General features: G+C 49.8%; 1 protein-coding gene across 2 annotated transcripts; it reads left to right on the forward strand.

The window, feature by feature from the left end:
• The first annotated feature begins 266 nt into the window (after positions 1-266).
• Positions 267-12,941, forward strand: LOC140904239 (uncharacterized). Of its 2 annotated transcripts, none has more exons than XM_073326709.2 (5): positions 267-512; positions 981-1,069; positions 1,714-1,840; positions 7,535-7,648; positions 9,359-12,941. In XM_073326709.2, exons 2-5 carry the CDS (start codon positions 989-991, stop codon positions 10,405-10,407), a joined length of 1,371 nt encoding a protein of 456 aa, XP_073182810.1. In that variant the 5' UTR covers positions 267-512; positions 981-988; the 3' UTR covers positions 10,408-12,941. The 2 variants fall into 2 exon arrangements, with proteins under 2 accessions (XP_073182810.1, XP_078707081.1); XM_078850955.1 differs by having other exon boundaries at positions 9,362-12,941.
• The last annotated feature ends 900 nt before the right edge of the window (positions 12,942-13,841 follow it).

Consider the following 13,841-nt stretch of genomic DNA (forward strand, 5'->3'; position numbering starts at 1 on the left):
TGCTGCCCCCCGCAGAGCTGGGCAGCTTGTGCCCCCCCATAATAACCCCCCCCCCCGAGGGGCTGCAACCCCCAGTCTGAGAACTCCTAGTCTGCCCCCTCCCCCCTCTGGCCGGGACACCGGACCCCTCTCCCGTTCCCGGGGGGCCCGTGCTCTCCCGGAGCTGGACCGGCCCCTCCCGAGGGCAGCCAGAGCCGGGGGGTGGCCAAAGCGCAGGGGGGCGGGGAGGGGCCGCTTGTGCAGAGTCCCGCCCCCATGCCCGGGGCTGGCCGGGGGCCGGGGCCGCCGGGAGGAAGGAGGCAGGAGTCGGGGAGAACAAAGAGCCGAGGGCGCCGGGGCCCGCGGGGGCAGCTCCTGGGAGCCCGGGCGCTGCTGCTCCCCTGGGAGCCGGGGGCCGAGCGGCCGCTGCCGCTTCCCCAGCGGGCTCGGGGCGGGGGGCCCGGCCGGGGGCGCCTCCTCCGGCGAGAGACCCCCGGGCGCTGCTGGCGGCGGCGGCTGAGCGGAGACTGCAGGTGAGAGAGACCCTGGGGCCGGGCGGGTCCCGGGCTCGGCGCAGCCCCCGCCCCGGGTGTCCGGGGGCCCGGAGCTGCTAAGGCCGGAAGGGAGCCTTCTCCCAGCCAGCCTGGCCGCTGCCCCGGCCCTCTGCTGTGCCCTGATCCCCCTGCTGCAGGAGAGTGCTGCCCTGGGGACGGTGTCAGGGGGAATCCCCCCCCAAGGGGCTCCTTTGGTCCTGGTCTTTTCCAGTGTTTAATTCACCCTCTGTTGCTGGGAGGGTTTGAACGTGGGTTTAGTCCTGGGGTGCGGGGGGTGAAGGGAAGGGCAGGGGCATGGTCTGTGCAGCAATATGGGGATTGAGCATGTTCCCAGCATGGCAGAAACTAGCCTGTCTGTCTGCAGGGGAAGAGCCTGGGGGAAGCGTGATGTGAAATGAAGTAAAGCCTGTTCTGAAACCTGCACAACTGCCCTTCTCGCCCTGCCAGGCTGCAGAATGACGCCCACGTCTCGCTCCAGCTCATCCCGTCCTCCCACGGGAGAGGGGAGAGAAATGGCTGCTGTAGAGCCAGCTCAGGTAGGGGTTATTGGGGGGGGGGGGGGTCCTGGTGGGTTCCTGCTGGAGGGAGAGGGGAAGTAAATACTGAATGGGTGGCAACTTCTGGGGAATGAGGTCTGCAGGGGGCAGGGACTACCCTGGGTGAAGAAAGGGAAGGGGACAGAGTGTGACAAACCTTTTGGGATTTGTTTAACCTGGGCCTAGATTCTAGGAACAAACGCTTGGGTGTTGGGGGAGAAAATTCCCTAATTTATGAAACAGGAAATAGAGAAACCAACCCCCTGGGCAGGGCTGGGAAAACTGACCGGACTTCCAGTGCTGAACCCTCAACCTGCGAGCTAGAGGCTGGTGTGACATGGAAAGGGGGCACCCACCAGGGAGGCGTAGGGAAGATGCCCCAGCCACTCACATCCAGCTGCTGGCAGTGAGGAGGGTTTTAGGATTCCTACCATGGGGCTGTATCAGCCTCTGGCTAGTAGGTGTGTGGCTCTCTCTTTGTGCTCTCACCGTGATGCGTCATGGCTGTTCTCAGCAGTATGGGGATAGGACTCTGCTGAGTGTCTCTCTCTCAGAGCTTCCGTTTGATTGGCTCCTTTCCCCCATGAATCATGGGGTTGTGACTGGGGCAGCAGGTACTGACTGTTGGACTCTTTCTCTTTCAGGGGCCGGTGACCTTCGAAGAGGTGGCTGTGTATTTCACCAGGGAAGAGTGGGCTCTGCTGGACCCCGCTCAGAGAGCCCTCTACAGAGACGTCATGCAGGAGAACTATGAGAATGTGACCTCACTGGGTAAGAATTCCCGTCCCCTCAGTTCTTAGAAGGGGAAATGAAAAGTTAACGTTCATGCCATCCCCACAATGCCACCTCTGCTCTGCCCTGTTTCAGCATCATCCCAACATGGAATCATAGAAATGGAAGGGACCTCAAGAGGTCATCTAGTCCAGTCACCTGCACTCAAGGCAGGAATAGGTATTATATAGACCATGCCTGAGAGGTGTTTGTCCAGCCTGCTCTTAAAAATCCCCGATGATGGAAATTCCACAACTTCCCCAGGCAATTTATTCCAGTGCTTAACCACTCTGACAATTAGGAAGTTTTTCCTAATGTCCAACCTAAACTGCACTTGCTGCAATTTAAGCCCATTGCTTCTTGTCCTATCCTCAGAGGTTAAGAAGTACAATTTTTCGTCTTCCTCCTTGTAACAACCATTTATTTATTTGAAAACTGTGATCATGTCCCCTCTCAGTCTTCTCTTCTCCAGACTAAACAACCCCAATTTTTTCAATCTTCCCTCATAGGTCATGTTTTCTAGACCTTTCATCATTTTTGTTTTTCTTCTCTGGATTTTCTCCAAGTTGTCCACATCTTTCCTGAAAGGTGGTGCCCAGAAGTGGACACAGTACTCCAGCTGAGGCCTAATCAGTGCGGAGTAGAGTGGATGAATTACTTCTCGTGTCTTGCTTATAGTACTCCTGCTAATACATCCCAGAATGATGTTTCCTTTTTTTTTCAACACTGTTACACTGTTGACTCATATTTAGCTTGTGATCCACTATAATCCTCAGATCCCTTTCCGCAGTACTCCTTCCTAGGCAGTCATTTCCCATTTTGTATTTGTGCAACTGATTGTTCCTTCCTAAGTGGAGTACTTTGCATTTGTCCTAATTGAATTTCATCCTATTTACTTCAGATCATTTCTCCAGTTTGTCCAGATCATTTTAATTCTATCCTCCAAAGCACTTGGAACCCCTCCCCGTTTGGTATCGTCCGCAAACTTTATAAGTGTACTCTCTATGCCATTATCTAAATCGTTGATGAAGATATTGAACAGAACTGGACCCAGAACTGATCCTTGCGGAACCCCACTCGTTATGCCGTTCCAACAGGACACTGAACCACTGATAACTACTCTCTGGGAATGATTTTCCAACCAGTTATGCACCCACCTTATAGTAGCTCAATGCCAGTGACACACACACCAGTGCTCTGCCCTCCCCTGTTACAGAACGCTCTGGGAACAGAGCAGTACAGCAGAAAGTCTAACAGCTTCTCTTAGCTAAGATAATAGTCGGGTTCATCTCTATCCTAGCAAACAGACGCTTCCTACCCCTGGCCTGCACTCCCGCACTGAACTTCCTGCACGCAAACCATCTGAGACTTGCACAGTGTTACCACCCCTTTGCCCTCAACCTGACTTTTCCATTTGAGTCACTGCCTTCACTTACCCCTCACAGATGACTAGACCATATGCTATCACAGTGCTGACAATCCCTATGACACAAGCACACCCTTGGGCACCTTTACTGACAAAGCCTACAACACTCAGCACGGAAATGAGGCAGAATTGGTCCCCCAAGTTTCACACGCACCTCTCTTCAGAGCACAGCCACAGCTCTGCCCAGCTGTTCCAACCAATCCCTCCTTCATCCAGTGACAGCTACAGCTGACCCCGTGCACACAGCTGGAGGGCATGCAGAGAAAAGCTGGGATTCCCATCTGTGAACACAACACAAACACTGACAGGTTCTCCTAGTCTTTCCTCATATTGATTATACGTTCATAGATTTTAAGGCTGATGTGATATTAGGTCATTTACTCTGACGTCCTTTATAACACAGACCATAGAATTTCCTCCTGTGACTGCTGCATTGAGCTGAATACCTGAATTCCTGTGGCCGTTTGTTAAGCTTTGCACCGCCCACACAGAACCATTCTCAGTGGTTCTTGCCAGCTGCAGGGTTAAGGGTTGCGTGCAACTTTAAGGTTGCGTTGGAGGGGTGGCGTTTACATTAACTTTTCTTTTCCTGGTTTGCAGAGATTTAAGTTTAGTCACCGTCCATATGGTGCAAGTCAGGAGACAGCACTGGGCAACCTTAACTCTGCAGTAATGTAGCTTATGAGCATTTAGTTTCCTGTTTTAAAAAATGGACGCTTTTGCCACTATAGCTGTGTCTATAATTGAGCTTTGCCAGCAGAGCTATGTTGGATGGTGTACATGTGTGCGTGCACTTTTTCACAGCCTTAAGCAACAGAGCTGGACTGGCAAAGCTTTTAAGAGCAAACCAGGTCAGAGTCTGCACATGGATTTTAGAGCCCTTGAAAATATGCCTCTTAACTCAGAAATGTTGGCATCAGAGGGCAAAACTTCCAAGAGGAACTCCTGCAGGACGCAAGAAAAATGCACAGCACACATTGTCTGAAAGGTATCAGTGGTGGGGTCTCACTCAAACTCATGGGTGGAGCTCAGGTTCAAAGGCTGCAGCATGTTCTCTTGAGCCAATGAATTACAGTGAGGGTACATTGCTGGAAACCCTCTGGCTGTTAAGGAGAGCCTTAGGCCTGGTCTCCACTACAGAGCTAGGTCAACATAAGGTAGCTTCAGTTGACCCAAGTCTGTAAGCATCTACACTAAAATGTAGTACCCACCAATGTTACTTACCCATTACACCGACTTAATAACTCCACCTCCACGAGAGACATAGCCCGTATGTCTATGTAGTTAGGTCAATGCAGTGTCAATGTAGACGCTGTGTTGCTTACGTCGACTGCTGCTGCCCTTTAGAAACCATCCCACAATCCCCCATGCTGGCAGTTAAATCGGTACAAGCGCTCCTGGTGAGAACGCGCACCACCGACATGAGGAGTGTAGTGCGCACGTGTAAAACCGATTCAGTTACTGTGGTGGTTCTACGTCAACTTAATTCTCTAGGGTAGACTTGCCCTTAGTCTTGCTGCATTTCATGGGCCTTTCAGGCTCTCTGACTCTTCCCTTTTTCTCGTGCCAATCTGAAATTCCAGCCTCTGCAGTTTATTAGCTTTTTCTATACGGCTTCCCCAAGGAGGTATTGGGTGCCATGGACTAGCAGAGATAAATGCCAAGGGACTGAGATCACTTGGTGGAAAATTACAACCATAGTTTCAGCCCCAGGTTTGTGCAAGACCGTGTTATAGGAGCCAGCTGATAATGTGAAAAGCTGCTTTGGGGAGGGCTGTATCTCAGCAAACTCTTCATCAGGAAACACCCCATATTTGGGCCATTAATCCTGCTCAGCATCCCCATGATAAGCAGAAAATTTCAAGAGATTCTTAGTAAGAAAGGGGATGTTAGACCAATTAGAATAGCTGATCAGGTTATGCAGATGTATATTGAATGTTGAACTTTAGCTATGGTAGAACTGGTGGTCTGCTATAATAATTTCCCAAATGTGAGAAGGGTGTGGTGTGACAGTTGGGGGGGGGGGGTGCCGAATCATTGGATAGGAGACCGTGGGAGGTTCCTTCCTTGGGAGTAGGTGATGCGGGTCTGGTGCATGAACATTACTGGGACAGGAATATGGGTCTGCAGAGTCCCAGATGGGTGGCGGTTCTGTGCCACCACCGGGCAGCCTTGGCAGAGCTGCTGGCAATGCACATACTGGGAGACCAGTCACTGCAGGAAGTGCTGCCCGCATGAGAGATGACTGGCAGCTCTTCCCGTGACCTCTGATCCAGGAACCTTCCCATTTAAACCTGGAAAACCGGGAAGTCCTCTGTGCAGCAAGGCAGATCCCTGACCTGTTGCTGAGAGAGACCACGACTTTTTCCTGGTCCTTGCTTTGTCACCCTGCTCTATGCTTCCTGGTGTTTTCAGCCAGACTCTGGCATCTGATTTTGGCTTGACCACGTAGGCCTGACCACTTATGGTTCTCACCACTGGACATCACTTTTCATGCCCCAGGTGCTGTTAGCAATAGACGCACTCCAACCTTTGAGCTCTCCGAAGGTCTCCCTGGACTGTCCAGCCCCCTGGACACTCCTCATGTTGACAGATTCGCTGCTCCCGAAGAAGCACTGCATCGCAGCTTACCAGTTACCCTTCAGATCACGACGCCATTTAACTCATGGCACTCATATGTATTTCTAGTGAAAATAAGTGAAAGCTTATTTAACCAAGGATAGAGATTCAAGTGGTAGCAAGTAGAAGTCTTGGAAACAAATGGTTACACATCAAGTAAAATCATAACACGCTTTCTAGACTCTAGACTTACCTACCTAACTAGATCCTTTCATATTATAGAGCAAAACCTATGAAAGTCCCTCCAGCATTTTACAGCCAGGTTTGGCTGTGATCCTCCTGTCATGAGACAAGTCATGCTGTCAGTTTGCTTCCATGGCAGAAGATGCAGAGTGTATCTCTACACCCGCAAATGTCCCCCCACATGCCATTGTCTTCACTCGTAACAGGATCCTGCTCTTTATTTTTTCCCTGTAAATTTTCCTCTCTTCAAGATTTCACAATCTCTTCAATTAGCATTTCGCTGAGTGTACAAACAGGCCCCATTGTGAGACATACAGTGCCCAGTATGCATCTGACTGGACAGAGAGAGAAAAGTTTGTTACCTCCTGGTTGAAAATAACCTGTTTCAGTCTTTACAAACATAATTTCCAGTATAGATACAAAACTTCTTAAATGTTCTCCTTACACCTCCTCCTTCTCCAATCGCTGCATTGGAGTGTCCTTAGAATGATCCGCCTCACCCCCATTCCAACTTTCTGTTTGTTTTCCACGGGGCTCTGTCCTTGGTCCCTTTTTTTTCTTCCTCTGCACCTTATTTCTGGGTGATCTCATCCTCACACACACATTCAGCTACCACCATCTCAGTTGCTCTTAGCTCACAGTTCTTTCTCTCTACAACTTAAATCTATTTAGTACACAATTTGAAAAAAACATATGAGATGACCAAAACAATGATAAATGAATGATAAAATGAACTAATTGGCTCCATGAAACATGGAGACTCTTCCTTTTCCATCCCCACCTGCAAGAGCCACAGTTTCTCTCTTCCCTGCATGCTCTTTGGATCTTTGAATTTGTCCCTCCTGAAGTTACATGGCCTGATTCTTATTTTTCACTTTCTCCTTTGGCAGAAGAATTAGTCTGTGGCTTCTGAACTATGCCATCTAATTTGCCAGCTTTCTCCACACATGCTGTTTTTTATACTCCCTCCCTTTACACCGGACTCACTAGATTCCCTAATGCCGCAGTATGTGCTTTCCTGACATCTAATGCTGCTGAGATCCTGCATTCAGTGATATCCCTGCCCTTCCTGTTCCTTACTCCACTGAACCCCACCAGCCCATGCTTACTGTTCCCAGCTTCCCCAGGTCTCTTGCATTGTCTCTGGACCTTTTTGTCAGTTAGAAGCAGTGCAAGGGAGACTTCCCCTCTGTCTGGAGTCTTCACTTTCTGGGACATGCAGTTCCATTCTCTTTGTTTTAGGAGCCTCTTTGATAATGAGTGTCTGGCTGTGTGTGCTCCCAGCAAAGATGGGAATAGTTAAATCCCTCATAAGCAGAGTGTTCTGCACCTTTGAGCACCTGGGGAGCTGGCCCTGCAATTTTACTGGTTTAAAATGGACTGGGATTAAACTAATAGAGTGGTTTTTTTATGAAAAATGTCCTATGAATTCACCTGATCTCCCTTGTTTTCTTTCCCTTGAGCAGGGTTTTCAGTTTCCAAACCCTGTGTGATCTCCCAGCGGGAAGGAGGGGAAGAGCCACGGGTCCTGGATCTCCATGGTTCAGAGGAAAACGAGATCCTGAGAAGTCCTTGCACAGGTGAGGAAACATGAAACCAACCCAGAAACTGTAAGTCCCTGAGAGAAACAGCTGGGATTCCCCCCAAAGCCTCTGTGAGCTCAGGATAGTCCCCAGCAGGTCTTACTCCTGGCTTCCTACAGATTATGACTGACACCTTGGCAGGAGCTCCCTCCCTTCCTACTGAGCGTGTGGATGGGATGTGGACAGGGCCGGCCTTAGGGAAAATGGCACCATAGGTGAACTTGCATTTTGGTGCCTCTGGCCCCCATGGGTGTGGCACCCACATTGCCCCTGTCCCCCATGGGCTCCCCAGGATCCCCACCCTCCCTTCCCCCCAACCCCTGCACTGTGCCCCCTTTGCCCCAAATGCCTGCTCTCCCTCCTGCACCCCAAATCCCTACACCCCCTTTATTCCTAACTTCCGCCCCCCTCCTGCACCCCAGCACCTGCCCCCTCCTATGCCCCTAACCCCTGCACTGTGCCCCCTTCACCCAAACCCCTCCCCCTCCTCCTGCACCCCAGCATCTGCCCCGTCCTGTGCCTTTAACCCCTGCACTGTGTCCCCTTCATCCCAACCCCTGCTCCTCCTGTGTATACCCCTTTCACCTCAACCTTTGCACTCCCCTCCTGCGCCCCAAACCCTGCACTGTGCATACCCCCTTCACCCCAACACCTGCCCCCTCCTGTGCCCCTAACCCTTGCACTGTGTCCCCTTCAGTGTTACCCACTTCACCTCCCTCCTGAGCTCCTAACCTCTGCACTGTGCCCCCTTTGCCCCTAACCCTTGCATCCTCCAGCACCCACTTGGGGAAGCTGACCTGGATGCACAAAGTGGCTAGCATTGCTGCTCACTCCCCCGCTGGACTGCTGCTCCTCCGCCCCCCACCGCCTTAGGGGGCTGGGATGGGGGGAGCAAGGAGCGACATCAGGGCTTCCTACATCCAGGTCACTCTCCCTGCGGGCTGCATACGGGGAGAGCAGGAGAGCAGCAGCTCCTGATGCCTCAGCACAGTCCCGGTAGGGAAGTGACCTGGATGCAGGGACCTCTGCTGTGTGTGTTGAAGGGAGGGTGTAAAGGGGAGTGTGTGTGTGTGCCTGAGTGAGCGCGCTGTCTCTTTAAGAAAGCACTTCAGGTCAGGAGCCTGAGCTAGGCTTGTTCAGACCCACAGATTCCCCTGTCCCATCACCCCAGCTTAGTGGAAATTGGTTACATGGGTGGTGGGGAGGGGGACACCCTGCCATCAATCAGCCCCTGCTACGCCCCTCACAGAGCAGTCAGGAGGACACTCCCAGTCCTGAGTGGCCAGGGATGACTCCAGAGATGAATGGAGGGCAGAGGGGTGGGGGGACAGGCACCCCTACTCCGGAGCCGTCACCTGGTTCCGACGTCTGGTCATCCAACAGCCCCCTGCAGATCGGGTCTCGCCCCCTCCCCCACGCTGCTGCTCGCCTGCCTGCTGTGATGGCTCCGTCAGCCCAGTGAGCCCCTCGGCAGCAGGTCAGGTGGGAATCCGAACCCTGCACACAGCACCCCCTTGGGCGGGCAACCCATACAGTCCACCCTAAAACCCAGCCCCAGATGTGAAATAGAATTGATCCCCTCCGCTCTCCCCTATGGGGAAGAGTTTGGGAGAATTCAGTCCCTGATTTTTATTTTCTGTCTCTCCAGCTCTTGAGTTTTCTCTCTGCCTTTCCATCCCTAACTCTGAGATTTCCCTTCTATTCTAGCAGGTGATGGGGTGGTGAGTGAGAATGAAGAGCAGAATCCCCACCAGGAAGATGCTGAGCTAGTAGACGTGCATGGGGCATTACTGCAAAGATCCAAAGGGAATGTGTCCAGCCCCCATGAGCCAGGAACAGCTGGTGAAAGTTACCACAGACCAGAGAGAGAGCAGGGAAACCAGTCAGAGAAGAAAGTGGATAAACCCATTAATTGTCAGGAAACTCACAAGGACCTCAAGGAAACTACATCTCCGGAGAAGATCCTCAGGGAAAAGAGAGAGAATACATGCAGCGAGTGTGGGAAAAACTTCAATTACCGCTCTGCCCTTATTCGACACGAGATAATCCACACAAAAGAGAAACCCTATGAATGCTGTGAGTGTGAGAAAAGCTTCAATCATACCTCAGCCCTTATTCGACATCAGCGAATACACAGAGGAGACAGACCCTATGAATGCTGTGAGTGCGGGAAAAGCTTCACTCAGAGCTCAGACCTTTCTACCCATCAGCGAATCCATACGGGGGAGAGACCCTATGAATGTGGTGAGTGCGGGAAAAGCTTCAATCATAGCTCAGCCCTTATCTCTCATCAGAGAATCCACACAGGAGAGCGACCCTACGAATGCTGTGAGTGCGGGAAAAGCTTCACTCAGAGATCAGCCCTTATCTCTCATCAGAGAATCCACACGGGAGAGCGACCCTACGAATGCTGCGAGTGCGGGAAAAGCTTCACTCGAAGCTCAAACCTTACTACGCATCAGAGGATCCACACAGGAGAGAGACCCTATGAATGCAGTGATTGTGGGAAAAGTTTCACTGACATCTCCTCCCTTATCTCTCATCAGAGAGTCCACACTGGAGAGAAACCCTATGAATGCTGCGAGTGCGGGAAAAGCTTCTCTCAGAGCTCAACCCTTATTACACATCACAGAATCCACACAGGAGAGCGACCCTATGAATGCTGTGAGTGTGGAAAAAGCTTCACTCAGAGCTCAGGCCTTCTCTATCACCAGAGAATCCGTAAAGGAGATAAACTCCATAAAAACCTTTTCTAGAGCTGTCAGAAGATTTTTTTTCTTTAGTACTTTTGACAGTTCCCAGGTAGTGACCATTAAGGCTGTTTGCATCTTTTGCACACTGTAGTCCCTCAGCTCTCAAACGTGAATTGCCTACGTTTGAAGCCTGCCCATCTTTGGGGTGGATCCTGTGGTCCTTTCTATCAACTCCATTGTCCTGCGAGTCATGGGAGTGTGTGTCCTTTCTACCAGGAATGTCCATTATCCGAGATAAGGGGTGTCTTCAACCAGCTACGTCGAGGTAAAATCTAACTGGGCCTCATCACTGTGGTTTCCATGGAGTTAGCTAGCTTGAGTTTGCTTTCCTGATGAAAAAGACAGCTATTCTTGCAGTAAAGACATGGACCATGGATAGGGGGTTGGGTTATCTAGCACATTTCCTCCTGATCTGACCTAACCACCATCACATTTCCACGTCTAAACAAACCTGGAGATTCACATTTATACTCTTCCTTCCAGTGCAAAGTCATCCAGTTCCTCTTTGAGGACAGATTGCCTCATTGCCAGTTGTTCTCACACTACCCTGGATCGAGCTGAAAAGCAGTTATTTTGCTGATTGTTTTTCTCACTTAAAATATATTTAAATATAACAAAGAGCTGGAGCAGTGTCAGGGAAATAAGTGTCATTTCAGACTCTGTGACACTGGAAGGAGACGGGGTGACTCAGATATTCCCTCCTTCCCCATCACCCCAGAACTGTTGCCTCGTGTCTGAGCCATGCAGAGTTCACCCCCTCATATTCCTTCACTTCCCAAAGCATCTGGTGAGGTCATGTTCTTAGCTGTCTGTGCTTGTTAATGGTGCTTGGACATCTTTGATCCTAAATCAGAGTCAGTCTGGCAGGAGATGAAAGTGTCACAGGCATGGAAGGGGATTTCAACTGGATCCCAACCACACTTCAAATCCCATTTTCTGTCTATTGGCAAAGCCACTTCTAGGCAGTTTGGCTGTTTTTCCCCCCATTGTGAAAATTTTGTAAATAACATTAATAAGACAGACTGAGTGAAGCAGGTTTCAATGGATCATGGGGGAATCTCTCATCCTGATTCTGAGACATCAGATGTAACCTACTCTGGAATTTCCCTTCAAATGAAAATGAAAGTGTCTTCTACCTCGATGTGATATGGGTTTTGTATCTTTCATGAAGGCTCCTTGATCATATAACTGCATGTTGGTTTTGTTTGACAGAATGAGGCTCAGATTTATTGGTCAATTTCAGACAAATGACAATCATTTTTTACTTTAGGTTTGTTTTTTCCCTCATCCCTGCATGATGACATGGAGAAAATTCAAATGCAGTTCAGTCAACAAGAGAGAATACTCCAAGCGATTGGACATACTATCAAAGAAATAGTCGTGTTTTTAAATCTCCACTCTGAAAAGGTGAACAGCAGCAGATCCCAAACGGTGCAACTGACGAAAGTAAGTGCCCATGATCACAGTGTAGTTCAGTTGTGTAAGTCAATATTGTCTCAGACGATCCAGGGATAGACTTGGAACTTTGAAAAATGCCCAGGTGTTTGGTTCCCAAAGCATTTCTGACCTGGTCCCTGCAGGAGGTTACTCCTGAAGAGATCTCCTAGCTAATCCCAAAATTTGGGAAATGCTGTCTGTGATGACGTGTATCTACCCGGCACTGGCACTCCTAGGGTTAACTTCACCCTGTGGACTGAAGAAGCCACACCCCCTCGCCTTTCCTTGGCATGGTCCGACTGGAGACAGAGTATAAAAGGGAGCAGTTCAGCTCCGCCCGGGCTGACTGAGGAGGAGAGCAAACCTGTGTTGTGGGCTCCTGCCGGGAAGCTGCTCGACCCCAGGCTGCAGAGGCCAGCCGTGCTGAGGCTCCTGCAGACATGCAGTCGACTGCCAAGGATGGCCAAGAAGAGACGCCGGATGCTGGGAGACTACTGATGCTGGAAGTAAGGGTGGGAAGTGGCCCAGGGAACTGGACTGTTGAAGTGAGAGATCAAGCCTGGACACAGGAGTATTGGTTCCTCAAGGCCATGGGTCAGGACCTGGTGGGGTAGGGTGGTCCCAGGTCCCTCTAGACCCTGCACTGCACCCACCACTGGATGCGGTCACCACCTCACGACAACCTGTCTTGACCCAGGGGACAGATTTCTTCACCCCAAATCCCTGCCTTTTTATGCATCCTGCGACAGTGCCATGGGGTTGATACGTCCTTTCTCATAAGGATGTAGATTTGGAGGAAACAGAAGAGGTGTTTTTGTTGAACTCAACATGTGTGGGTGCTATAACTGTGTGTAAGATGAAATCAGTGTTGAATGTGAGATGGCTGCAGAAAAATAGCTTTTTTAATAGAAACCTCATCTCTTGTATCTTACAGAGATTCTGATCCAAGGCCTGTATCTAATCCCTAACCACAACTGTACTCAAGGGTTCACTGGTGGAAAGGGGGATTAAAAGAAAACTAACATTTTTGAGAGGATTCTTTAATCATTGAGTATTTATTGTTACCAATGAAAATGAAATTAAACATGGTTACTCTTTAACGAGGAAGAGATTTAATTATGTGATCAACTGAATTATACGGGAAAAATAAAACTTGTATTGTTTTTCTTTTAGTTAGTAATATAGGAAATGGTGGCTAATCCTGGAAAGCTTCTTTGATGTAACTTACCCCTTCCACCTAAAATGTCCTCATGTAAAACCTCACCCCACAGGTTGGGGTGGGGGAATGTGCCTGAGAAATAGTGTAGAGGAGAATACTCACAGAATCATAGAATATCAGGGTTGGAAGGGACCTCAGGAGGTCATCTCGTCCAACCCCCTGCTCAAAGCAAGACCAATCCCCAATTAAATCATCCCAGCCAGGGCTTTGTCAAGCCTGACCTTAAAAACTTCTAAGGAAGGAGATTCTACCACCTCCCTAGATAACGCATTCCAGTGTTTCACCACCCTCCTAGTGAAAAAGTTTTTCCTAATATCCTAATTTTTCCTAATACTGACCCAGTATAGATTTTAATGATTTGGATTTCAAATTATTTTGTTTAGCTTCAAAGTCAACTTCTGTGTAGCTATGTTAGCAACAAGAAGGTCAGGGAAAGTGTGGAACCCTTACTGAATGGGGAAGGCAATCTAGTGACAGATGATGTGGAAAAAAGCTGAAATACTCAATTTTTTTTTGCATCAGTCTTCACAGAGAAGGTCAGCTCCCAGACTACTGTACTGGGTACCACAGTATGGGGAGGAGGTGAGCAGCCCTCAGCAGTGAAAGAATAGGTTAAAGACTATTTAGAAAAGCTAGACATGCACAAGTCCATGGGTCCAGATCTAATGCATCCGAGGATGCTGAGGGAGTTGGCTGATGTGATTGCAGAGCCATTGGCCATTATCTTTGAAAACTCATGGCGATCGGGGGAGGTCCCAGATGATTGGAAAAAGGCAAATAT

Source organism: Lepidochelys kempii, chromosome 28 (assembly GCF_965140285.1).
Source record: "Lepidochelys kempii isolate rLepKem1 chromosome 28, rLepKem1.hap1, whole genome shotgun sequence".
Classification (NCBI taxonomy): domain Eukaryota; kingdom Metazoa; phylum Chordata; order Testudines; family Cheloniidae; genus Lepidochelys; species Lepidochelys kempii.

Excerpts from the sequence above, each read along its gene's own strand:
- LOC140904239 (XM_073326709.2), top strand. The coding sequence starts at position 989 with ATGACGCCCACGTCTCGCTCCAGCTCATCCCGTCCTCCCACGGGAGAG. Across the intron at positions 1,841-7,534 it reads TGAGAATGTGACCTCACTGG|GGTTTTCAGTTTCCAAACCC; the intron begins GTAAGAATTCCC and ends TCCCTTGAGCAG. Across the intron at positions 7,649-9,358 it reads CCTGAGAAGTCCTTGCACAG|CAGGTGATGGGGTGGTGAGT; the intron begins GTGAGGAAACAT and ends CTTCTATTCTAG.